This window comes from Neofelis nebulosa, chromosome 5 (assembly GCF_028018385.1).
Source record: "Neofelis nebulosa isolate mNeoNeb1 chromosome 5, mNeoNeb1.pri, whole genome shotgun sequence".
Lineage (NCBI taxonomy): Eukaryota > Metazoa > Chordata > Mammalia > Carnivora > Felidae > Neofelis > Neofelis nebulosa.
The window spans coordinates 75,163,069-75,189,253 of NC_080786.1; the positions used below are offsets into that span (position 1 = coordinate 75,163,069).

General features: G+C 42.2%; 2 protein-coding genes across 9 annotated transcripts in view; one reads left to right on the plus strand and one right to left on the minus strand.

Annotated features, from left to right (window-relative positions):
- The window catches only part of MCF2L2 (MCF.2 cell line derived transforming sequence-like 2), a 293,647-nt gene that overhangs the window by 95,251 nt on the left and 172,211 nt on the right, over positions 1 to 26,185 (minus strand). The gene's annotated exons all lie outside the window — the stretch shown is intronic.
- Positions 5,350 to 25,407, plus strand: B3GNT5 (UDP-GlcNAc:betaGal beta-1,3-N-acetylglucosaminyltransferase 5). Of its 6 annotated transcripts, XM_058730626.1 has the most exons (4): positions 6,057 to 6,371; positions 9,455 to 9,562; positions 11,935 to 12,050; positions 20,484 to 25,407. In XM_058730626.1, exon 4 carries the CDS (start codon positions 20,805 to 20,807, stop codon positions 21,936 to 21,938), a length of 1,134 nt encoding a protein of 377 aa, XP_058586609.1. In that variant the 5' UTR covers positions 6,057 to 6,371; positions 9,455 to 9,562; positions 11,935 to 12,050; positions 20,484 to 20,804; the 3' UTR covers positions 21,939 to 25,407. The 6 variants fall into 6 exon arrangements, with proteins under 6 accessions (XP_058586610.1, XP_058586609.1, XP_058586611.1 ...); XM_058730627.1 differs by lacking the exons at positions 6,057 to 6,371; positions 11,935 to 12,050 and adding an exon at positions 5,350 to 5,562; XM_058730628.1 differs by lacking the exon at positions 11,935 to 12,050 and having other exon boundaries at positions 9,455 to 9,647.

Below are 26,185 nucleotides of genomic sequence, written 5' to 3' on the forward strand. Positions count from 1 at the left end.
CAAACATAACAAGACATCTTGTGGGAGATTTCTGGTACACGAAGGAGATTCCTGGAATGCTGTTGGTAGGAAACCATGATTATTTCATGGGAAAGGGTAGTGCTGGTACTAATTTCAATAGGAATATCCACGTAACTCAATAATTTTCAGTAAAGACAAAAACTGAGACCGCTAATGAGCTTCTACCTCATGCAAAGTCTATTGCAAAAAAGAGATTCCCAAAGGTAAAATACATGTGTATAAAATAAATCAAAAAGTTAAAAAAAAATGAGAAAAGACACACTGCTTTCTCCACCTTATGTACCTCTTTTGCAGAACTATCCTTATCTGTTTCTCCCTAGCAGATATCCCATTATTCTTTCAATCCCTTTCCTCTAAAGAGGGTTTATTTGTTTGTTTACTTATTTTTTAAAGTTTATTTATTTATTTTTGAGAAAGAGAGAGAGAGAGAGAGAGAGAGAGAGAGAGAGAGAGAGAACCTGAGTGGGAGAGGGACAGAAAGAGAGAGAGAGAAAGAGAATCTCAAGCAGGTACAGTGTGCAGCCCAGTGCAGGTGTTAACCCACAAACCATGAGATCATGACCTGAGCCGAAATTGGATGCTTAACTGACTGAGCCACCCAGGCGCCCCTATGTATGTATGTATATATGTATTTATTTATTTATTTGATATGATAGAAACATATCTCTCAGAGATATTGCTCTCTCTTTCCAGTATTCCTTAGCCTTATATCTGCAGGGTCAAATATGTGTTGATATTGGGCTTTATGACCTTATACCATCAGACTAACCAAGACTAACTCATGAAATGTATGTTTTATGTTTTTAATGATTTATCAAGGACTTTAGAACTGGCCTTTTGGAAGTGCTGTTATAAGAAAGATCTCAGTATAAGAAAACCATTTCTAACTCTTAATTAATGGGCCACTTATTTTAAGTAATACTCAATAAAATTCTCAGGAAGGCCTGTAACTGTCTTTTAGAATTGGTTTGAGTGGGATTTGATCCCCACATGTTCCATAAAGCAGGTAATGAGCACTTAGTAATTATTAACTATTAAGAAAAGAGAAATAGAGAATTATATTTTAATTGTCCCTTAAATATCAGCACAACCAAACTTAATTAAGTACAAAATTTCTAACACAAATGACTGCATCTGGGCCAGGCATGTAGCCCCCATATTGTAGCCAATAACTATTTTCTGAACATTTCCCATGCTCTGTATTTTTCCTCTTTTCCCCTGTACCACCCCATCACAGGACCCAAGTCATTTTGCTCACCTTAGATAGATAGCTCTGGCAAGGCTGGTGAGTTGTCTTTTAAAATATAAGTGATAACCAGACAGCATTCAAGATCGTCCCTCCACAAATGTCACTCATTCACTCAATTTGGATATGCCCTCCTGAGTAGGAGGAGGAGGTGGAGTGAGAGGCAGCCCCTTGGAACTTGCACAGAACCCCATAGGGCCCTGGGAGTGTGGAGCAGGTGTCAGATCTGCAGGTGGGGAGGGGAGAGGGAATGCTGAGCGGTCCACTGTCAGGGAGTGGTACTGAGTCACTCTCACAGGGGCTGTCTGAGCATTGGCAGCATGGAGGGAAAACCTGTGCCAACCTCACTCCCACCCCCTATCCTCTCCCCGAATCCTTCCCCCAGTGAGGCTCACCCTATCAGCTCTCCTGGGCCAAGGAAGGGCCCAGAGAGCAGGGCCTGCCTCCAAGACTGTCCCCATCCCTGTGAGGCCCCTAATGAGAGGTAGATGAGCACATGAGAGATGCCCTTGCACATTGATGTGGAAGGAGATGATCACTAGGGTCAGGGGGTGGGGGAGACTTCCCCAGTGCAGAGGAGGAGAGAAAGGAACAAGATGGATTCTGAGAATGGCCTGGGGATGAGAACTGCTGTGTGCCATCAGTTCCCTTCATCTTCCAGTTCTGGGTGTACCTACAATGGTTTCATCCGCCCGCCAAGGTCCTGGAACTGAGGGAGAATGCTGAATGGTGCCAAACACAGGGGCAGAGGCAAGAGCTTTAGGAAAGGCGCTAGAGTGCCTCCAGTGTCTGTGTTGGGCCTCGATGGCATCTCGGGAGCAGTATACCAGGGCCATTGTGTTGCTTCATCTTCTTGGAATGAAAGTTTGAAAATTTGATGAATGTGGGATGCTTTAAGCAAAAACTCAACTTGATTGGCAGTTAATACGTATTCGCACTGTGCCAGGCATTGTGGGAGGTTCTGCAAGGGAACTGGAGATGAGCAGGATATGGTCTCTGTCCTCAAGAGGTCTGAGGACTAAGAGTAGGGAAAACAGATCCACAATTTCTACAGAGACAAAATGCCATGGACTGTTATTAACATGTCACTCATTAGGCTGGGTCCACTGATGGGAGGGAAGAGGATTCTGGCCTTTGGGGCATTCAAGTCCTATCCATTCACCAGTTCATTAGTATTCATTTGGATATTCCATTTCACACATGCTCAGCTTAAGACTTATGTAACACATTTGAGTGGAGACATTCAAGTTCGGAGCCCAGAATCTGGACTACAAATATAAATCAGGCATTAAAGGCAACGGATGGGATCACTAAGGAGCAAGTGTTGAGAGAAAAGAAACCCGAAGGATATGTGTGGGGTGGGAGGGGTTTGGCAGGCAGTAAGGGAGGGAAAGGCAGCAAAGAGATGCTGCATTATTTTAATGGGTGATGTTGTATTAACAGAAAATGTGTTTCTGAAGATGTCAAAGAAACAAGCATTTCCTTTTAGAGCGATTATGGGAGGCAGCATGAAGAGCCTCTGCTGGTTCTTTGTGGGAGAGGGGCTTTCTGCAGCCTGGGGTGGGTATGAGGATGACAGCTGTCCAGGCAGCCTGTACAGGTGGTAGGACCAATGCTCAGCACTCACACGTGATTGCTTTTGTATTAGGTCCTCACTGGACCCATCCAAGCAGGAATACTGTGGGGTGCTGAGAAGTTGAGTCACTTGCCCAGATCCCGAGGTGGGCAGGGAGTGAATTCAGGACACCACCCCATCTCTCTAGCAGCCCAGGCCTTGCACAACCTGGCTGGTTTCTGAACACGCAGACTGTGGGGTGTCTGAATTCACAGGACAGTATCTGTATAGCGTTTGTGAGAAAATTTCCTGTCTAACAGAGTCCAGAAGGTACAAATTTAAGCTGAATGAGTCAAACCTGGCATATGTCCATATGCTTCAGCCGTGTTAGGCATTAAGCCAGTCAGTTATCAAATATGGTTCTGCTTTTGTGATTTCAGTTGAAACCCATCTCTTCTTCCAGTCTCTTTGGCTTGTACCACACCCCAGGTTCTCTTGAACGCAGGTCTCAGTCTTCCCTACACGTGACCAATGATAATGCCCTGCCACCCTATCTGCTGGTCCTCTCTCTGACATCTGCTTCCCCTCTGCATTATCTCTGCCCTATCTTGCCCCTTCTAAATCTAACATGCAGGGGCGCCTGAGCGGCTCAGGCAGTTAAGCGTTGGACTCTTGATTTCAGCTCAGTTCTGTGAGATCAAGTCTGGAGTCTGTGCTGACAGCATGGAACCTGCGTGGGATTCTCTCTCTCCCTCTTTGCCGTGCATTCTCTCTCTCTCTCTCTCTCTCTCTCTCTCTCTCTCTCTCTCTCTCTCTCAAAATAAATAAATAAACAAAAAAATCTAACATGCAAATTGCAATTCTTCCAAGTTTACCTTCTTGATGTTACAGTACTTTTTCCAGTATTTTCCATAGTTCTCTAGTGCTCTGTAAAGCACATTTCTGAGAGAAAGATTGGAAGTCATTTATAAATCTAATCATAATGATCTTTGTTCACAAACAGTTATTGTGGACACTGAGGACATGGTGGTGACACTGTCCTTCTTCGTGCTGGTCAAATCAGCATCACCACTATCTTTTCATTTTATTTCCAACTAATTTCAGAATTTTCACACAGAATTTTTGTTTATGCATTCATAAAAGAAGCATGAATACTTTGTTTTATATCATCAAGTCCATCATCCTCTTCCTCTCCCTGTGGGGTGGGATAGGGAACCAGCCTCCTGCAGGAAATCCTCCCAGATGGGCAAAGGAACCTCCCAGGCTGCTGCCCTCTTCCCTGTATGGGGTGTGGAGGGGGGTCAGGGCAGGTGTCACTCTGCTGGGCCCCATCTCTCGCCCACATCCTCACCTCAAGCCACACATCCACTTAACAACCTTCTACTCACTTTTGAAATCATTTATCTGTCTGGGGTGTCCATCTCTAAATAGGATGATATATATGATTTTTATATGTGTTTTTCAATGTTTGAGTCAGTTTGTATTTCAACACATGGGGCACACGTGTTGACACATATGTATAAGGGCCTGGTTCCAAATGACCTGAAAGGTATTTAACGGTAATTGGATATTTGTGCATAAATAGAACACACACATATGCCAGCTGGGGGTGGCAAGAGATTGTATGTGGAACACAGTCAGGGTTTTATTTCCCATAGATCAAGAAGGGAGGTGATCTGCACTATAATAACAGCAAATCAGCTTATATATGGATCACTGTCAGTGACTCCCTTACAAATCCACTATATTAATATTTCTGTATGGGGTCTGACATGCATATGACACTGTGATCTCTTGGCAATGCTGGGCCATGTTCTCTATGGGTAATATATGAAAAGAGGTGTGTGGTTGAAAATATGGTGGAGGGCTTAAAGAAAGCAATTATAAAACTTCCTAAAAATCTAGTCTGAAATAAATACAATGTTGTGTGTACAGTTTCAAACTCTGATTCAGTAATTTACTTTTAACCCATTACCTGTCTTACTCCTTTTACAATAAAAAAACCCAAAGGTTTCATTTTACAGAAGTATTTGGGTAAATCTTTTGTCTTCTGTCATGTTCTGAAATATGTACAATTACAAAATCCTTCAAAATATTACCTGTTAAATGATAATGTGTGTTCTATTAAGAGAACGCCAGATCATTTGGGGGGCAGGAAACCAAACCCATACTTTAATACTCTTTCCTTATTAGAAATTTGTATTCTCCTGATTTTGTCCAGTTACGTGCATGGAGTATTTTGAAAGGGGAAACTATTCAAATGGGCCATTCCTGAGGATTGTGATTCACAGTCTATCATCTGAGTAAATGATCTCTATTAACTGAGGAGGTAATGGGGTGGGCACTTCCTGGAGTTGTCGCGCACCAACAAGAACAGATTTGGGCGGCACCCATCACCTTCACCAACATGCTGTTTTGGTGGGAGAGGCGCAGGCCAGGCTTGGCTTTGGCAGTGACACCAAAAGGTGCTGGAGACGCGCTCGGGCAGCGCCTCGGGGGAGGCTCCAGGCTGCCGCGCCCCCGCCCTCCGCCGGGAGCCCCTGATTGGGTCCTCCCCGGTCTGCCGGCTCCAGCCCGCGCCCTCCGGGGAAGGTAGCGGAGTCCAGCGCGCTGCCTGCCTAGTCCTCGCCCGATGTTTAAAACGGGCAAGTTTTGTTCTTGAGACCACCGACTTTGGCTCCGATGCCAGCAAGAGATCCGACCTCTGACGTGGGGGTTTAAGGAGCTGTGCTTGGACTTGGTGAGTTTTGTTCTAAGCTCTCTGTGAATTTCAGTTGGGCTTGAAGGTAAGTAAAATCACTGGGGGGGGGGGGGGGCGGGGGGGGCGGGGTGAACTGCTGTAGTGAAGCTTTAGTTTGATGTAAATTGGAGTTTTCTTCCTTTGTGACTTAGGCCCCAGAGGTTCAAGGCATAAGTGGCATGACGAGATCTTTTAAAAGACTAGCCTCCCTTAGAACTCTTGTTCGAGCAAGGAAAAAAAGATGAACAGAGAACTCAGTCAAAACTTACCCACCGTAGTTGTATAACTGTTGCGTGTGCTGCACGAATGGGTCATGAGTTTACCGAATTCTACTTCCTAGTGAAAAGTGTATTGAGACCAGTTGTTTCATATGGAATTAATATGTGCGATTTAAAAAAGTGCTCTGCAGCCCACCGCATCCTAACGGGGGCCGAGGGCCCTTGTGGGTGGAAATGTTGTCTTCCCTTCCGGATCACTGAATGGGGGAAGTTCTAGCACGCTTGGCGGGGATAAATCTCAGCTCCCCGGATAGTTGGTTCTTTGTGCCGGGGACGGGAGACGGACTCCCGCGGTCCGCAGAGAGGGTTCCGGACCGCCCAGCCTCCGCTCCGCCCCGCCCCTGCCCGGCACTGCGGCCCCACCGCGCCGTGCTTCCTCACCGGAGCAGGTCTCGGGCTACGGGAAAGGAGACTCGGACTCTCCTTTTGCTCTCTCTGGACCACGAGAAGTCTCTGAAGGGCCGAGAGGGGAAGAGAGCCGCGAGGAGGAGAAGGCACCGCCGGTTCCCACGGGTGGCCCCAGGACTTCAGGTTGGAATGCGCTCTGGGGCTGGGGCGCACGGCTGGAGCAGACACCCGGGCCTCGGCCCGCTGCTCTGGCCCGGACCGCGCGCGGCCCAGCCTCCGGAGGCCCTAACCGCCACGGGGCAGGGTTGCCCGCCGCCCGCCGGCGCGGTGGGGAAGGGGAGGGCGCGTTCCCTCTCCGGAGCGCCTTTGTTCGCTCTGGCTGGTGGGCGCGGGCGCCCGGCAGCCGACACTCCCGGCCAAGGGCCGCCCGGGTGCGGCAGGTAGGTTGGGGGCCCCGGAGCTCCAGTTGGGGTTAATTTTCCCGGGGCCCGGCGCGTTCCTCCTCCCCAGGGAGCTCCGGCGAGACGGTCGACGCGCATGGGGAATACCCAGGCGGGTCGGGGCGCGGGAGCCGGCAGGCGAACGCCGCGCCCTGCGGTCCCCGGATTCCGGCTGGGGTTCCCCAACCGTGCTACCACCCCTAGGCTGCAGGGGTGAATTCGGGTAGAAAGCCTGCATCTGATTGGGAATTAGGAAACCGCCAGAGTGGGGAAACTTTCAGCGAGTTACTGGGTAGGAAGACAAGGAAGACAAGGAAGTGGGCAGGCAGGGGAAACTGGGAAAGAAGACCTCTCTTGCTACCGGTAGGTCTTTGCCACTCTTTTTTGACTGCCGAATTTTATTTTGTAACCCGAAGTGACAGCCGGTTGCTTACTCAGATTCGATAAAGGTCAAAGTAGCAACTTTTCATCCGATTCTAACTACACAGCCCATATTTTTTCTTATCCAGTGTTAGTTATCATAGGTTATGGGTCATGTTAAAGAGACACCGATGTTGTAACCGCACAGTGGCTGGTGGTGGCTTGTAGCTCATATCTGGGGTAATTCTCTAATGAAAGTACATCTATTAGAATTGGATTTGTTCCTCTGTGCCTTTATTTTGGGAACTTTGCCTGGTCCCTATGGGGGAAGGGAGAGGGATGTGAGAAACTGAAACTGACCCAGAAAAGGATGCTCAAAGGTAGAGGTGTGCAGGGGTAGCACTGAACAGATCCCTTCCTGAAATTTCGAAAGGGAGACCGGTGATTGGCAGCTGAGGTTTCAACTTTCTCCAAAGAAACTTATGGTGGATTTTATATCCTGTTATGGGGGAGGGGGACTGCTTTATTTGGTCAACTCTTTATTATTTTAAAGCAAGATAAATTCAATACCTGAAATACTTACATTATATACTTAAAATGACCCTTCTCTCTCTTGCTCCTTCTCTCTCTCCCTCCCCCAGCTCCCACGGGCACCCTCCAGGAGTATTTATTGAGCACTGGGAGGCTAAGGCTGAGGCTGACTCCCTTTAACTCACATCCGTCCTCACCTTCTGATGGGAATGAGTATTATGACAGGGAAGGTTCAAGCTAACGCTCAGAGAAGCTGTTTCTAAGGAATGAGAAATGGATGATTAGGAGGCATAAATGATATTACACATAAATGCCTTGCCCACAAACAAAACAAACAAACAAAAAACCCCAAAACCTCAAAAGGTAGGGAATAATTTTCAAAACCAAGTGCAGGCTGTAGCAAGCAAAAGTGTCATATTATACTTCATTCAAATGGAGATCAAATTCCCCTTTTATAAAAGACTGATTCAAATAAGGAGATTGTAGGAAAGTGAAATAACTTTCTAATTCTTAAATATAGAACAGCTTGAATACGAACTCCTGGGTTTTGAAATGGGTCATCTTTTAAAATGGGTCACTTTGGCGAGAATCATTGCACTTGGTGACTTTCAAATTGTAAATGTAGAGTTCTTTCTGAGGACCTACTGCTCTATAATCTACATAATAGAACATAGGATGCGGTAGGAAGAAACTGGGAGAAATTCAGAAGGAAATGGTCTCTTCTCAAAGTAACAAAATGTATCCTATCTTTTTGGAATTTTGTTTATACTTAATTGAATTGATCTAAGCTTTGCATTTTGTAGCAAATACCTTTTTTGGAATATTTCCATAGCCATTATTTTATTCCATTGTTAGAATAATCTTGTGAAAAGCTGCATATATTGTGTCTAGGTTCCAGAAATTTAGGCACAGCAAATTATTACAAGAGCTTTTCCATTTGACATAGAATCCTTGCCAGCAAAGATTTAGCCAGAACAGTGCAAATCCAGAATATTTTCCTTACAGTATGCATATAGGTAGGAGGTATAAGAATCTTCATACTGAAAGATAAGAAACTTGATCAGGTGAAATGTAAACTTCTGAATAACCAAAGTGATTTTTTTTTTTTTTTTTTTTACATTTTAATGCTGGAAATTGAAAGGCTGGCTTTCATCTGTAACTTATTTTTAAGATTTATATTCTATAGTGACAGCTTTAACCCTAGAAGCCAGTTTTCTACACAAAGGAATGTTTTACTATGTCTGCAGACACTAAGCTACCAAAAGTCCAAGTTCAAAATACTATTACACAAGTTAAGATCCATGTAAGATTTCACATTTTATCTCTTTATTCCTTTTCCTACAACTTTTTCTACAACTTTTTGATAGTGCTCTAGGCAAAGTAAGTTAAAAAGTTGACTCAGCTCAGGTTTGCTTCTCCATAGTTTACAGGGTCTTATAATCTTTTGGCTGTGTCATCTTCGTGGAAATGTTTTAAGTGCTTGTGGGAACCATATTGTTCTTTCCTGTCAAAGATAATGGAAAGGCATGTTCAGCCAATTAGTAATGATACTTCTGTTCTCAGTCTCAATAGTATTTGGGATGTGTTAAGTGGCCCTTAGCAACCAGGTCAGTAATTTTTAAAAATTTTTATCAGACTTTGAAAAGAAAATAACCCCTGAAGAATACGAGTCATCTACTAACTAAACCATCATGGTACAGATGCATGAACAACTTCTAGAGAAGGGAAATCAGCGCATACTGAACACCTGATTTGGACCTTACTTTGTCAAACAAATGGTCTCAAATGATCCTTGGAAAAGACTGTGTGGTACATGGTTTAGAGAGAAGTCAAGCTCATGTGACCAGTAAATGGAAACAACAGAATATAAGTCTACTTTTGTTCATGTTCTAAAACTCTTGGTCCCCCCTCCCCCGCCCCTTGTGCTTCACGCAGGTCCAGATTCCAGACTGCACCGGAACATGTGCTTACTCCATTAGGCCATCGACACTGGACATATCTCTGAAGCTTTCTCTGCATCCTGCCTGTGGCCTACACTACACAGTATGTTGTAAACTAATATTCACTGAGTTAATTAAATGTAGGCATTACCTACTTTCAGGGCTGCTCAGCATAATGGCTGGAATAGGTAGGTGTTTAATAAATGATAGTTAACTTATCATAAAAAATGTTGATAGACTGAGACAGAAATATTATATATACCTCCTACATTTTACACTGTTATTTTTTGTACTCTGTAAACCCTTGATCAAATGCTCTTTCCAAATATAATGTTTAGAGTGGGACATGTGAACTGCCATTGGACAAGAAGCTTGTATGTCTAGCTTACATAACAGGTTTATACTGGGTTATATTGTCACCCTATTTATAAATCACTATTTTTCATATTTTACCTCAGCTGTACCTTTCATTTCATCCAATACTTATTTATCAAACACTTGCTTGAAACATCCTTTCTGAGTCCTAGACTTTTTACTCTCCTCTCCTTCTGTCCTTCTTACCTATTTTTAACCCCCTTCTGCCACTTTGAATCTCCACCTTAAATCCCCCAATCTTCTTTGTGGAGGAATGACTTTAGGTACCCAAAGGGCACAAACTCACAAGGTCACTTTTATCTACTTTCTACTACTACTACTACTTTCTACTTGCTACTGGGACCAAGAAAAGGAAGGAGGGAAAATTGAGGTGGGAGGTTAAGTAAGGGGTAGGTTATAAAGAGAGTGAGAACAGGCTCTGACAAAATGCAGGTGGTAGTAAAATGTGAATGACTCCAAACTTAAGTGAAGCAGATTCTTTGCCTTCTTGGATAGATTCTCCTGGCCCTGCCCCACTTGCTTCCCTGCCCTCCCATACAGAAGGAGCTCCAAGAAAAGCAGCTGGCCAGGGCCAGGGAGGAAGGCAGGTGCAGAGCTCAGGGACGGGACCTGGAACCCATCAGCTGCTTCTAAGCTTCCACGGGGTCTGGAATTTCAGAGTTTACATGGTTAACCCTATGTCTGGGTGCCTTAGTTGCTTCTGCAACACATGGAGATCCTTTATTCCTCATAGGCTGCTGTGCATTTCTATAGATGTAAAGCAGTTAGTACAAAGCCAGGAGCACAGTAAACTCTCCCAAGTTAGCAGAGTGGGCAAAAGGAGAAGTTTGTTCTTAACTAGCCAAAAACAAAACTGACAAGAATTGTATTTAAAAGAGCAAGCAGCCCTGTCAACACAAATGACTATGCCTCAGGAATGAATACAGAAGGCCAAGCTTAGAAGAGAAAATGTTTGACCTCTCTGAGACCTACTTTGTATTTCTGCTTTTTTGCTTGTTTCGAATTCTGTTATTGGAAATTTTTACTGACTTTTCATATAACTCCTCTAAAATATAGTAATACTCTGTAGTCCGTCATCACCAGTTTCCTTAGGACCTGTTTTTATTTAGGGACTGTCTTTACTTGTTTGTTCATTTGATATTTCCTTGTCTTTATTTTTCCCATAATCAGGAAACAGAAATCTACACCCATGTTTAATTTATAAAGGAACATATAATTTAGTTTATATAGGTGGGGAGCTTCTTACTGGATTCACACTGTAGGTTGTATAACTCACTTTTTCCCTCTATCCCACATCCATCCTTGCTAAGTTGGGATTTAAAGTCTTTGGCTAACACTGAATCAAGAACTCTATAAATGTATTGTTTGCGAAGGGATAATGATTCCAAATGGCTTCTAGTCTTTGCCCATGGTTTGAGCCTAATAGAGCCAAAGTCACAGTCACAAAAACACCTAAAGGCAGCTATTGGGTGGAATTCTTCCTTTTTTACCAGCTTTGTATTGGCAACATTCAAATATGAGTCAAAGAACAAAATACCAAGTGGGGGAATATTTAATTTTTCATACTTAAAATCTGAGTTATAAATTCAAATTTTGGGTTGTTTCCTTCTTTTTTGAGCAAATAGAATAGGCAATTAGTACTAAACAGTACCCAGTTGTGATATTCATCACCAATGACTAGAACTAATTTAACTAAGAAAAATGAATGAAGATCAAATTATAGCCTTTCTAGTAAATTCAGGGTTAAGCCTGATTTTTTTTTATATGGCAGTTTGGCTCTTGAGGATTTGTACTAGCTCTGTTTAATAGGGACTAGATGATCAAAACAAGCCAGGAAAGAAATACTTGGAATGTAGAACAAAATGCCACATAAAGACAGATAGAAAATGTCATATGTCTTTCCTGTGAGTTATGCATGGACAGGCCCCCAAAACTGTCTCACATGGGACTGTAAGTAATACAACTTTAAAGATAAAAGGTTTAAAGTACTGAGGTATTTTTTAAACTGACTTACTGAAGAAGCATTAGTTTATAGTTATGCTTTTATGACTTTTATGTTTTGTGCCCTAAATGAGTGCCTTGCTTGTGTCTCCCTGGCAGTCAGTGTGCTTTATGGAGGGACTGGAGAAGGTGGGCCAGCCTGTGGAGCCGTGAATAGGAGGCACACGTGGGGATGAGAAGGGACAATGCGTGTGATGTCTTCTCCTTTTTTTGAGGTAGGAGGTGAAGCCATCTGCAAAGAGTGAAGGACACAGGCCTCGGAAGAGGGGGAAGATTGAGCATGGCTGATGAGGGGACAGGAGAGGGAGAAGGTCCAGGAGAAGTGGAGGCTGGTCACACAGCATGAAGCCCTCTGCCCACAGCTAGATACTGCCATTGTGGCAACGCCGTCCACATCTCCGGCAGCCACAGGTGTTGGGGAAGTAGGGAAGACAGGAGGCACCCGAGGTCTGGGGTTGTTGGGGTGGAAGGACAGGAACAGAGAGAGGAGGGCAAAGGTGCCAGGTGATTCTGCATCTGAGACAGGGAGGCGGGCGAGAAGGAAGGTCAGGAGATTGCTGGGTGGGGTGGAGTGTTAGGGAGCAGGCAAGGGGTGGGCAGAGGATTCCAGGTGAATATTAAGAGGCTGCGGTCAAAGAATGAGTGGACTACAGAGTGAGCGGACTGGAATTCGAAATTTCAGAGGAAATGCAGTTGTAGGTGAAGCCCCTTAAACGACTCTCCCGCTGAGAAGTTGCCTTGAGTGTGTGAGCGGTCACGTGAACAAAATGGTATATACTTGATGACATAAGGGCTCTTGAGACTTCTGAGTATTGTGTGTCTACTAGGTAAGATTTAGAAATATAGTTCCTCTAAAATTAGATGTTGATAATATATTACAACAATGGCCAGAAACAGTGGTCAAGAAACATACAGATAGACGCAAAAAGGGATTCATTTTGAATTTGAACCCCCTGACTTTCTCTGGCTCACATTCCTCAGCCTCTGGGTCTCGGATTCCCTGTTGCTCCTCCTGGAAGATGACTCCTCTGCTACACCCACCCCCATCTCTACCCTCCTGGCTCCCAGCATGGCACCCACTCTTTGCCCCATGGCTCTCTTCCCGCTCAGAGCGCCACCACGGGCCTTGTCTGTCCTGCCTTCTGGTGATCGCCCTCTACTCATTTGTCACTCATCTCAATTTGCAATGAACCAGCCTTTTAAAATAATTCCTTTTTAGAAGAAATAACTATCTGAAGTTTTACAGAATTTGTACAGTATTCTCTTTCATTTGTCAAAAGGTATTATCTAGTCCTTGAATTCAAACCCGTGCACATAAATTGAGAGGCCACATAAATACATGCATGCACGCATACATACATGCATCCAGGAAAACCCATGCATGCATCCAGTAAAATGAGATGCTTCCTTTCTCTGTGCCTCCTCCCTCTCTCCTTCCCCTGAGTTTGCTCTCCCCCAGGCCTCTCTGCTCCTCTCTCACCATGGGGGCCCACAGCTCTCCCACAGCCATCTTCCTTGCACTCAGAGTGCTCCCCCGATCTGCAGTCCCGGCTATCTCAGGTCCCCATTGGACTGCTATACCTGCTGCCTCTCCAGCACCTCATGCTCAACACCAGCCCAAGCCCACATATGCTCCCTCCTCACCTCTAAGTCAGGAAGCCAGTTTCCCCTCAGTTGTCAGTAATGCTGGAAACTAGAATTCACCCCACCCCCACTCCTCCCATCCTAGGCCACTCCTCAGGTACTGCTGGGTGTGTTTTTCTCCAAAGGGTCTCCTGACCCCTGACTTCCCTCCCCACCTCCATCACCCCAGACGAGGCTCTCCTCACCTTATCCTGCTTCAGTACGAGGCCCTGATGGAGCCGGGGTCCAATCTCCACTGTCCCTGCTTCTGCCCTGCATACCACTGCTGCATTAACTCTTTCACATAAAGCCTAATACATACGGCCAAGGGAGTTACCATTAGCAACAAAAACAGAAACTCCTGTGACTTCTTGCTGCCCCCGGCACACACTGACTCCTCTGTCTCATTTTCAAAGTTCTCCATAAGCTGGCCCCAATCTCTCTGCTTTCAAATACATGCCTATGTCTCAAGTATTTGCCATATTGTTATTTTTTTCCTTTCTTGCCTGAAACAGATTGCTTCTCTTCCTGTAACCACCTAAATCCTGTTCATCTTCAGGCCCTCCTATCCAGCTGTCACTGATCTCTACTATTAGGGGCACACCTTTTTGCCTGTAGTTGGTATTGTCTAAATTAGCGCTGACACACTGTCTGCACTTTGCTGTGATCTGCTCATTGTTGTCCATGGGAACTGGGTTTTCATGTGGGCACTGAGTCTTGTCTCAAATAGATTGTAGATGCTTTCTGATAGGAGGCCATAAAATACTAATACATGATTCCCACCATGCTTGGCATAACTATTCCATAGCAAATGCCCACATACTTGTAGGATTTCTTGAAACTTTGAACACTGAGGTTGTTTGACTTGAACTTAAAGTACAGACCCCGCTATCTTGATGAAAACTTCAAAATTTATATCAGGTTTTACATAATATTTTAGGATCACTAAAGTAGACTCAACAAAGAAATGGGTTAACAGCAAGACCAAAGTAGAAAAAAAAAAAAATCAGGGGTCATTTAGGGTAATTTGTAGTTTGTAGCTTTTTTTCCAGAAAAGTTTAAAGAGCTGTCTTGTGAAGAAATATTCTTGAGTAACTGTGGGGCACAGCTCCCAGACTGAAAAGCATTTGGGGTAGGGTCAGCAACCTTCTTTTCTGATGTTCCTATTCCACTTCTATTCTTTACTCTTCTGACTACTTCTATCAGGAAAGAGAATACTAAGGGTATCTGTTCCTTCTTTTCAATCCAAATAGAAGCAACCCCAAGTTATATTCCAAAGATTTGCATACAAATCTTACTCAACTTAGGAAAGAGTTACATCCCAATAAGCCTACTGTACATTGAAAATACTGGAAGTCAAAAATGCATTTAATACACCTAACTAGGAAACATCATATCTTAGCCTAGCCTACCTTAAATGTGCTCAGAACATTTATATCAGTTGGGCAAAATCATCTAACACAAAGTGTATTATATGCTGAAATGTTGAAGAGCTCACTTAATCGAATACTGCATTGAAAGTGAGAAACAGAATGGTTGTCTAAGTGTATTGGTTATTGGCCCTCATGATTGCCCACCTGACTGGGAGCTGCAGCTTACTGCTGCTGCCCACATCATGAAAGAGTATCCTATGGCATATCACTAGCCTGGGAAAAGATCAGAATTCAACATTTGAAGTACAATTTCTACTGAATGCATATGGCTTTCACACCAGAATAAAATAAAAAAAAAATTATAAGTCAGGGATTGTCTATATTTCCCTCTAAGCAGTTCTTTGTCCTGTTCTCTCTCATGGTCTTTCTTGTTTCCTATTTACAGCAGACTCTGAAGCCATCTGTAATTTTTATATCCCCTCGGTAACAATACATGGACATTCACCCCCAGTTTGCAGATGAAGTCACCAAATCAGAGTGCAGTGAGAGTTGCCCGAGGTTACACAATGAACCTGGCCCCACGTGGGGGTAGCCCTGGAGTTTGTAGCCTGTGGCCTGGTGCCTGAGCTGGAACACGGGCACACAAAGGAAGCTGCAGGCACAGCGTTCTGCTGTGGATGGTTACTGAGCTCACATGCATTATTGGGATCTTTTGTTTCCTGTAAGGCCCAGCATTTTCTTTCTCCAGGTCAGGCAGGCCTGTGGGTTTCTCTGCAGTCTCCTCCCCTGCACTTGGAATACAGAAGCTAGAAGATGTGCTTTAGACAATCTTTAAAAAGACCGTGTGAACCAGAAGAGTGAGCATCGATTGCATGTGTGTGGTATCCATCAGCAAAGCCAGAGCTGGGGCAACACTGTTTGGTTGTAATTAATGGATTTAGACCATGGAGGTGCATTTTGCTTTTGGTTGGGCGAGACTGCCTACTAACTGTGTTCAATTTGGAGGAGTTTGAGTGCTCTTTTGTTATAAAAGAGAAGTGGGTACCGTAAAAGAGTAGTTCACCTCTCCTAATCTTCCCCTCATCAGATCAGTACTACCATGGAGTTTGGTTTTGACTGATATAAATGATGGCTAAACAATTCAAGCTGCTGAGGTTGGAGAAATTTTATTTTAGCATTTCATAGGCTGTTCTGAACCTAAGTAAGTACTGTAGATTGTTGGCTCTGTGACAGGTTCTTTGTCATTTTTTACAAACTGTTTTGACTCCTTGAGGTCAATTGGGAACAGTTGAAGAAATATAGGAAAATAAAGCAAATACCTATGTGGCGGGGGTGGGGAGCAGGGGGATAAAATGCATGCTATGGGCTGGCTGCTAAAATGCATGTTAGCAACAGAATACACTAGCCAGATGAGTAATAGGCCCCATTCATTGGAGAGATACTAGGGCCTCTGTGAGTCAAGTGTGCATGTGGGTGCTGGAGGAGTTAGGCCTGTGGGCTGATTGTCTAGCAAGAAGCTCAGACTTGTAAACAACTGGGAATAGGTACAAAGCGAGCTGGCATTGAAATATTACAAGTACAGGGGCTCAGAAATGGAAAGCTAGTTTTGCCTGGGGTTCCAAAGGTTACTCTCCTCTTTGTTTCCTTTCCCGGGTCTATTGGAATAGAAACTGCAGATTAGTTTCAATTGATAATTTACTTAGAATTCTTAAACACGTATGTGGTCTTAAAATCTGCCCTTAAGATTTCTCTGTTGCTTTGCATTAAGCCTCCAGTTCCTTTAATATGTATCATGGAGGAGGCAGAAGGGGATATCTGCCTTTATAGATGGTCCCTTATCTAAGTGAGCACTGTTGAAACCAAGAGGAAGTACCCTGTCCCACCAATGAAAGTGATTTTGCAAAGTTTAGGCAGATGCCACCCTCAGAAACTGATGTTTTCCACGGTCTCTTCCACTCTACTCTAGAGCATTTGGTCCACCATGACCAGCCAAACAAAGAAGGGAAATTACTGATATTGATAGTGATATTGATCTATCCCTTAGAGTAGTATTTCTTGCTCTTTTGATGGTAAAGCACACACCAAAAAATGCATTTTACGTTACAACCTGAAGGAACATATACATAAAACTTAAAGTTTCACAAAATGATACTTATGCTCACTACTTTCAGTACACTATGCCATTCCTAATTTGTTCTTTCTTTTTCTTTTTCTTTTTCTTTCTTAAATATTGGTTGGACTTCTTTTTCTTTTTATTTTTTTTAATGTTTATTTATTTTTGAGAGAGAGAGAGAGAGACGGACAGACAGAACATGAGTAGGGGAGGAGCACAGAGAGAGATGGAGACACAGAATCTGAAGCAGGCTCCCAGCTCCGAGCTGTCAGCACAGAGCTCAATGCGAGGCTTGAACTCATAGACTGCGAGATCATGACCTGAGCCAAAGTCAGACACTCCAACAACTGAGCCACCCAGGCACCCCTTGGTTGTGACTTCTTAACATTTATTTATTTTTGAGAGAGAGAGAGAACACATAGGGGAGGGGCAGAGAGAGGGGGAGGCACAGAATCCAAAGCAGGGTCCAGGCTCTGAGCTGTCAGCACAGAGTCCAACACGGGGCTCGAACCCACAAACAGAGAGATCATGACCTGAGCCGAAGTTAGAGGCTTAACAGACTGAGCCACCCAGGCACCCCAGTTGTGACTTCTTGAGTGGCACCCAAGTTTTAAAACCTGTGCCCTAGGGAATAAGACGATTATCTCTGGACAAAGTCTCAGGGAGGGTTGGCTCTGGTCTCCCATTTCCTTGGACTTTTGCATGCCTGGCCTTTGCTGTTATCACCCCTCAATGAAGTAACATTGGGAGATAGGTAATACAGCTGGATGCAAAAGGCCTAAAGTTGCCAAGGTTAGGCCAACAGGGCAGGGTGCTGTCGGTGCTGCAGTTGGTTTCACTTCAGGGCTAAAGGGCAGGGGACTTGAGATTGAGACCTTTGGGCACAACAGCAGGGCCTTTTCCCTGGGGCTTGTGATGTGGTCTCAGCTACCCAGCCAGCCTGGACTGAGCAGGGCTTGCGTGGTCTTTTCCCTGTCAGTCTGTTGAAAGCTCAGGAGACTGGTATGTCACCCCTGAGGGGAGAGCCTACTTCTTCAGTCAAAGGATATGTCTTACTTCTGGATAAGCATGGAGGATAGAGTCCTTGAGGAAGGGCGGTACCATCTCCTAGTTGTGTCAGAAAAGGGAGGACATGTGACTGACTGGGCCTCCTGACCTTAGTTCTTCCCAAGTGACCAGCTGTTTGAGTGAAAGTGGCTCCACCCTACCACAGTTCTTAGCACTGACATTCAGAGAATGCCTCCTAGGTGTCGGACACTGACCTGAAGCTAGCGTATCTAGGACATCGTGCCTTACATCCTGGAATTCACAGTGTAAATGGAGGAAGCAGTTAAATAAAAAGTCAGTCTAGGAAGATGGGTGCAAGAATTGCTGTGGTAATACAGATAAGAAAAATCTTTGGTGGGAGGAGGGTGTGGCCTCAATTCAGGTTTCCCAGAGAATGTTGCCTGCAGAGATTAGTGAGCACTAGTATACTTCTTATGAACCTTGTTAGCAAGGGAGCAGGGCTTGCCGGGCCACAGGACTGCTGGTAAAAAGGCTGCCATGGATGAAATAGCAAGCATGGCTGAGCTTTCAGCCAGCACTTTGGTACTGACAACTAGTAGAGAGCTTCTGAAGGGGGTTAACTACTCTAAAGGATATATCAGTATCAGTACCGTCACCTTTTGGTTTGGCTGGTCATGGTGGACCGGATGCTCTAGAGTAGAGTGGAAAAGAGTTAAGTTAGATGTGAGTTTTAGAAAGGTCACTCTGTAGGGTAGAGGCTGCGTGGGTCAGGAATCATTTTGGCTGCTGCACTAGTCTGGGTGAGAAATGATGATGACATGAAGGGGTGAAGAGAGATTCAGAAAAAGCAATTCACAGGATTAAAGAACTGGATATGGAATGGAGGAAAAGGACGACTTTCAGATATCTGGCATAGATGCATGAAGTGCAGTCAGACAGAGAAAGAGAAAATGGGAACAGCAGATTTTAGTGGAGAAGACAGAAAAATGGGCTAGAAATGGCATGTGAGTACCCCTGTGTGCCAGGTAATTATCTGCCTACCTCCCTCTATGTATATATCTATGGATATTCCCATTTAACTTGCATAAAGACTCTGAGCTAAATGGTGTTATTTCAGTTTTTCAGACTTCTGGGTTAGATACATGATACAGGAAAATAAAAGAGCCAGACCTGGTGTTCAAATTGCCTGACTACAAAGACAGGGCATTCCTGGTTTGAACATGCTAACTTTGAGGCATTTCTAAATGAAAAAGAACAGAAAAAAGATGACGATATAGATTTGGGGCTCACAATGTCATTTGGTTAGTGAGAGTTTGGACTATGCTTTTGAACACATATCTCGACTCCTTGATTATGAACCTTGATTTAAAAAAAAAAACAACCTTAGTCTTGGGGCGCCTGGGTGGCTCAGCTAGTTAAGCATCCAACTCCTGATTTCAGCTCAGGTCATGATCTCACAATCTTGAGATCAAGCCCCACGTTGGGCTGTGTGCTGACAGCACAAAGCCTGCTTGAGATTCTCTCTCTGTCTCTTTACCCCTCCCCCTGCTCTCTCTTTCTCTCAAAATAAAAATAAAATAATAATTAAATTTAAAAAAGTCTTACTCTTAGTCCTGTCTTGTCTGGGGCAGGCTTTAATGAATTTTAACTATTATGAACTTTCTTTTCATCATCCATCTATTTTGCCTTGAACTATATACAGGCACGCCTTGGAGATTGCAGGTTTGGTTCTAGACTACCACAGTAAGACAAATACCATGATAAAGCAAGTCAAATTAATTTTTTGGTTTCCCAGTGCATATAAAAATTATGTTTACACTATACTGTAATTTATTAGGTATGCAATAACATTATGCCTAAAAAATGTACCTACCTTAATTAAAAAATACTTTTTTGCTAAAAAATGCTACCCATCATCTCAGCTTTCACTGAGTCACAATCAACTGATCACAGATCACCATTACAAATATAGTAATGAAAAAGTTTGAAATATTACAAGAATGACCAAAATAGGACACAGAGACATGACGGGAGCAAATGCTGTTGGGAAAATGACAACGCTTGCTTGACACAGGGTTGCTACAAAACTTCAACTTGTAAAAAATGCAGTATTTGCAAAGTGTAATAAAATGAAGCACAATAAAACAAGGTGTGCCTGCAGCTACTTTCCTCCTGACAGTACTGCAAATCAATATGCAAATCAATGGACACACCCATTTGGGATTTTGAACTTTAAGTATATAGGAGGATGATAGCCATTTGGGAGGCCTTTTTATTTTTTAAGGTCAAGAAGAGGGTCTCCGTATTCTGAATGGGAGGACAGTAGAGAGAGTGGTTCTTTCCCTTTCCTTGTACTCCTCCCAGCCAAAATAAATATCTGTATGCCTCTGCTAAAGCCTAGCTGCCTCCTCACCTTTTGTCCACATCAGGCAGGTGACATTTTGTTTTTAAGGAATGAAAAGTAGTTTCTTTCTTTCTGGTAATGCTGTAGCCCATTCACTTGTCATCTTTTCTCTTCCTGACTCTGATAGGTCCCGCTTCACTTCCATAAAAAGAAGTACATGGAATGGCCATGTGAGGCCAATCACCTAACTTAATGAAGGATGTCAGTGTGGAAAAATGTTGACACACCAGTGTCCTCATTCTACAGTGTGTTCCATTCTTTCGCAATCTCAGAAAAAATGGCATTGAAAGAAAGTATTTTGTGAAACAAGAAGCTCCTACTTTTTTAATGACTAACATGTATTAAGATGGACATCTGTTCTACAAGATACAAAGTTCTCTGGTTTCGAAGAAGCAAGCGCCCATTGAAAACCAATCCTAAATAAAAACAGACCTGCGTGGACGTCAGAATGTTTGTTAGTGGCAGAAGAGTAAAAAAATGGCAGTTTGTTCAGTTATTTGCCACTTGTTTTATACTAAGCCTCATGTTTTTTTGGGGACCAATTGATAATCACATTGTGAGCCATATGAAGTCCTACTCTTACAGATACCTCATAAATAGCTATGACTTTGTGAATGACAGCCTGTCTCTTAAACACAGCACAGACGGGGCTGCTCACTACCAGTACTTGATTAACCACAAGGAGAAGTGTCGAGCACAAGACATCCTCCTTTTACTGTTTGTAAAGACTGCTCCTGAAAACTATGATCGACGTTCTGCAATTAGAAAAACATGGGGCAATGAGAAGTATGTTCAGTCTCAACTTAATGCCAACATCAAAACTTTGTTTGCTTTAGGAACACCTTCTAACCCACTGACAAGAGAAGAACTGCAAAGAAAACTGGTTTGGGAAGATCAAATGTACAGTGATATAATTCAGCAAGACTTTGCTGATTCTTTCTATAACCTTACTCTTAAGTTACTTCTGCAGTTCAGTTGGGCAAATAGCTTCTGTCCACATGCCAAATTCCTTATGACTGCTGATGATGACATATTTATTCATATGCCGAATCTTATTGAATACCTTCAAAGTTTAGAAAGAATTGGTGTTCAGGACTTTTGGATTGGTCGGGTTCACCGCGGTGCTCCTCCTGTTAGAGACAAACGCAGCAAGTACTATGTCCCCTATGAAATGTACCAGTGGCCGGCTTACCCTGACTATACTGCTGGAGCTGCCTATGTGATCTCCAGTGATGTAGCCGCCAAAGTCCATGAGGCATCACAGACACTTAAGTCCAGTCTTTACATAGACGATGTGTTCATGGGCATCTGTGCCAATAAAATGGGGATTGTACCACAACACCATGTGTTTTTCTCTGGGGAAGGTAAAACTCCTTATCATCCCTGCATCTACGATAAAATGATGACATCTCATGGACACGTACAAGACCTTCAGGACCTTTGGAAGCATGCTACAGATCCTAAAGTAAAAATGATTTCAAAAGGTTTTTTTGGTCAAATATATTGCAGGATAATTAAGATAGTTCTCCTTTGCAAATTGACCTATGTGGACACATATCCTTGCAGGGCTGCCTTCGTCTAACAGTACTTGAATGTTGTGTGTTTTCACTGTCACTGAGCCAAACCTGGATGAAAAACCTTTAGATATTTGTCAATACCTTAGGTGAAATGAATATGAAAAAAAACAACAAAGAAATATTTTGAAAACAGTCTATCAGAATGTTTCTTTGATTCTAGAAGCTATTCAGTAGAACTTATCTACTTCATTGCCTAAATTCATTTCAAGGAATTTATATACAGAAAAGGTTTATGAAGACAAAACTAAAGGGAAAGTCAAGTTCTCACTTAATGCCACGTGTGTATTTGAGGCGTAGAAAAGTTATTAAGGTGCCTTGGTTTTAGAATAACTGCTTTCGGAAAATACCAAGTGAATGTATAGCACATTTCGGAGAAATGAATATATTGTTGGACCAGGTTTACAAGTTAGTTTTTATTACAGAGCACTTGACTAGGGGGAGACAGAGGCAGGAGAAGATTGCCATAGGAGAAAGTACTTGAACCTGGTAAAAGAAAGTTCCTGTTCTTCGAGGAGATTTAGAAAAATGTACACGATTTCTTTATAAAACAGCCAAGTCACTTATTGTCACATCGGTGTAGCTAATTTACCTAGATAGCGGTAGAGTCATTTAAAACATATTTATATCTTTCTTTCTAAGTTTAATGTGAAATTTGAGAAGTTATTTGCTCTGCCCTGACTGGTACTTCATGTGGATTTTTAGATTATTAGAAATGACACAAATCATGGGCAGCTTGTTACCCACAGGGTCCTTCTCTAGAGAGAAATCATTACTAATTCAAATAAGCCAATTTTAATTTAACGAATTTTTGAGCTGGTTTTAAAATATTCAATATCAGTCTGTTTTTAAGGTAGTTATTTGAAAGTAGTTTGCACAGAGGAATATAATAATGGAGAAGACTTCAAAAAGAAAGAACATTAAAAGCCTGTTTTCCCCTTTTCTATAATTTATAAAATAAAATTCTTAGTGTGGAAATTATTGTAAGGGTGACTAAGATTAGCCTAACCTTCCCCAAGAAGGTCTCATGAACCACAGGACTTTGTTCCAAGTTCAGATTTTAAAATTGAGAGTATTCAACATCAGATCAAAGCTATCCTATCTTAAAAAAATCAATTATTTCATCAAAATAACTAGCAGAGGTATCGTCAACTTGGAAATTTTTCAAATGTGAAAGCACAATGAAAGTGATAGAGAGGTCACCAGAATGAGGTTTAAGATATTTGGGAAGCTGCAAGGTCTTCATATTCAAAGACAGGTGGCTGAGATCTAAAAGAGTAAGTTGCATTTATTTTACAGAGCAGGATAAAAATGTGGCCAGGATGTGACTGCCTCCCCCCCTACAGAAAGAACTAGACGGTGTCTGTTGTCACAGGGATCGTACAAAGGCCCAAATGGTGACTCCAGCAAAAGCAGTTGAACTGATTATGAAACCCCTCTCTGCAGAGGTGCTTGTTAAGGAAAACTAAGATGTCTCATTTCATTCGATGGTGTTTGAAACATGCAAAAGAAGACAAAGCTAAAAGAATTTTTGGTAAACACAACTGGATGATGACATATACTGTAATGTTTTGCAGACAGCTTTTTAATGTTTACAGAAATCCTTTTGTTATTTTTTTTTCTATTTTGAAAATTGAGGCTTGTTTACATTGATTGCTCAGATAATTTAAAATTTTTACTCCTGTCAAAACTACAGTGTTGACCATTCTAGGTTTGTAGGTAATTTTCAGAGCAGGGTCAGTGTTTTTAGATCATTACGGTTTAAATTTTCTGACCAATTTTAAAACCTGTAGATAACAAAAGCACATTTTGACAAAGGTGTTTTATAATTAATTTTTATTAGTTGATTCTTTAATAACCATTTGACTCTGGGCCATACATACCCTGTGTATCTATACTTGTCAGCGTTTAAATTTTCCATTGGTTGAAAACTAAGTGTCTCTCTGGCCATTGAAATGATCTTGTTTACAGGATACTTTTGTGAAACAATTATTTATTTGCAAAAGAGCTCTCCTCAACTGTGTTCATCTTTTGCTTAGAATAGAATGGAACAGATTTAAATTTAAAGGAAATATGAAGGCACTTCCTTTTTTAATCAGAAGGAAATTGCTAGATGCTTCCTTCATTAGACTTAAAGTACTGAAAAGAATATTTGTAAATAAAAGGATTCCAGCCTTTTAAAAAAGAAGGAAAAAACTTTCTGGTGCTCTAATGCAAGGCTGTCTCAAAAATCGTCAACAAAGGGAAAATAAACTATCAGCCTGGATGGTCACTTGAGTAGATGATGGTTGTATACAGTGTTATTGCTAAAAACTTTTTACCTCTTGGGTGGTTTGCATCTTTTTTCCATGTTATTAATTTTATACCAGTATGTTAAATATTTATATTATTTGAATTTTGCTCTTGTATGGCAAAAATAATTAGTGAGTTTTTAAACATAAATCTGTGATTTCCAATAAACTTTTTCCAAAAGTTTGTGTATTTTCACAAACTTTTAAAACTCCCGTGTGAACACCATTTGTCTGTATAATCAACTTGTTCTGTTTAATGTCAGACAGGCCTGCAGTACACAACATTAATGCTGTTGCTGTTCAAACCTGCTGCTGTGCTCAGGACAGAGGATTATCATGTCCTCTGCTATGGACACCTAAATGCTTCTTTTGTCTGTTAAATGAATTATGCTGGAGTGTTTAAGTTGGGGGAATTCTTCTCTTCTAATGGATTGTTCAGGAAAGGATGAAATAAGAAACTATAGCCATGGTGCCGTAAGACGTCATTTGAAAGGGTCATATTTTCCTTTTATGTGATATCATGAGGTGTCAGAAAGTAGACTCAAATTTAGCTCGAGTCTTTTAATGCCAGGAATGTTCTTAGGCCTGCTTCTGTCTGAATGCTGCTTCAGTGTATTTGTACATAGTGTGTTCTCATCTCCTTTTCACCTGATTCCTGCTCAATTCTTAGCCTAAGATATGGTGTGATTCAATCTATATATGTTTTTAAAACTTGGAAGCATCTGAATTTTTTGGTTGTAGATATTTTTTGCTCCAGACCTCAAAGGCTCCTTACTGTCTCAAGCATCAAATCTAATCTCTTCTACCTGGTTTTCCAGGCCTTATGCAATTTTCCTTTCCTTCTTTATTCTCTGAAGCTTTATTTTCCCCACTGCCACTACCGTCAATCATAAATCTCACTAATGACCATACCTTGTGTAAGTTGGTTTCCCTTGCCAGGAACACCATTTCTCCTGTTCCTGTTGAAATCTTGAAAATCCAACCCTAACTGTGCTCTTCAATTAAGCATCTCTCCCTGCCCTCCTCCCAAAATATATACTTTATCACATATATAATTGTGCTACCTACTAATTGTTTCGTGTGCTTTTTCCTGGCTAAAATAGAAGTTCTGAAGGTAGTGCTATCACATTGTACTTGAAATTCTTATATATTTTTCAACTATAATAAAGAAATATTTTTCTGGCAAGTCATTCCAAATATGAAAAGAGACTAATTATTCAGAGCCCTTAGTGGTGGACACTGTCTGGTATAACATTTTACCTATACTCTGGAAAAGCTTATAATTCATTCAACAAAATCTGGGTGCTTACTGTGTCAGGCACATTGTACCTATCATCTAACCCCAACAAATTTGTATGAGTTATGCATAAAAACTCAAATCTACAAAACAGAAATGAATAAGGAAATATGCAGAGATTAAGTTCTTGCAGCAAAGAGTAGTGATCTTAAAGATTTATAAAAAGCTGGTAGTAGAGCAAAAACATTAGTGTAATGTTAGACTCTCCTATCACCCTGCTTAACCCGCTAGCTAATTTTTCATTTTCTCAAAGTTCTTTTGCAAGAATCATAAAGATATTTTTGTTTCATTAAATGCTGTCACTTTTTTCCTTTATATTTCCCATTAGATGTATGATTTAATGGTCTACTATAAAGTAATACAAGAATTCATCAATTAACTTTAAGGGACCCATTTAAGATTCTTATAAGAGTAAAATTACAATTTTTGAAAAAGGAAATTAGAATCATAAAAGTAGGCATGAGTTGTAGTGATAGAAATGTCCCAAGAGAGGTACTGTCTCTTCAGGACAACAGAACACATTGTCAATACTTGGCGCTTTTCAGAGACCACCCAACTAAAGATACTTTCAGATATGCTGACATGGGCCATTTACCATAACTCAGAGATAACATTTCAATTAGTACAAGCCCACGTTTCCTTGAGTACACCTTAAAGTGAAAGAGTA

Bases quoted from the DNA above. Each gene is read 5' to 3' on its own strand.
- B3GNT5 (XM_058730627.1), top strand. From the start codon at position 20,805: ATGTTTGTTAGTGGCAGAAGAGTAAAAAAATGGCAGTTTGTTCAGTTA.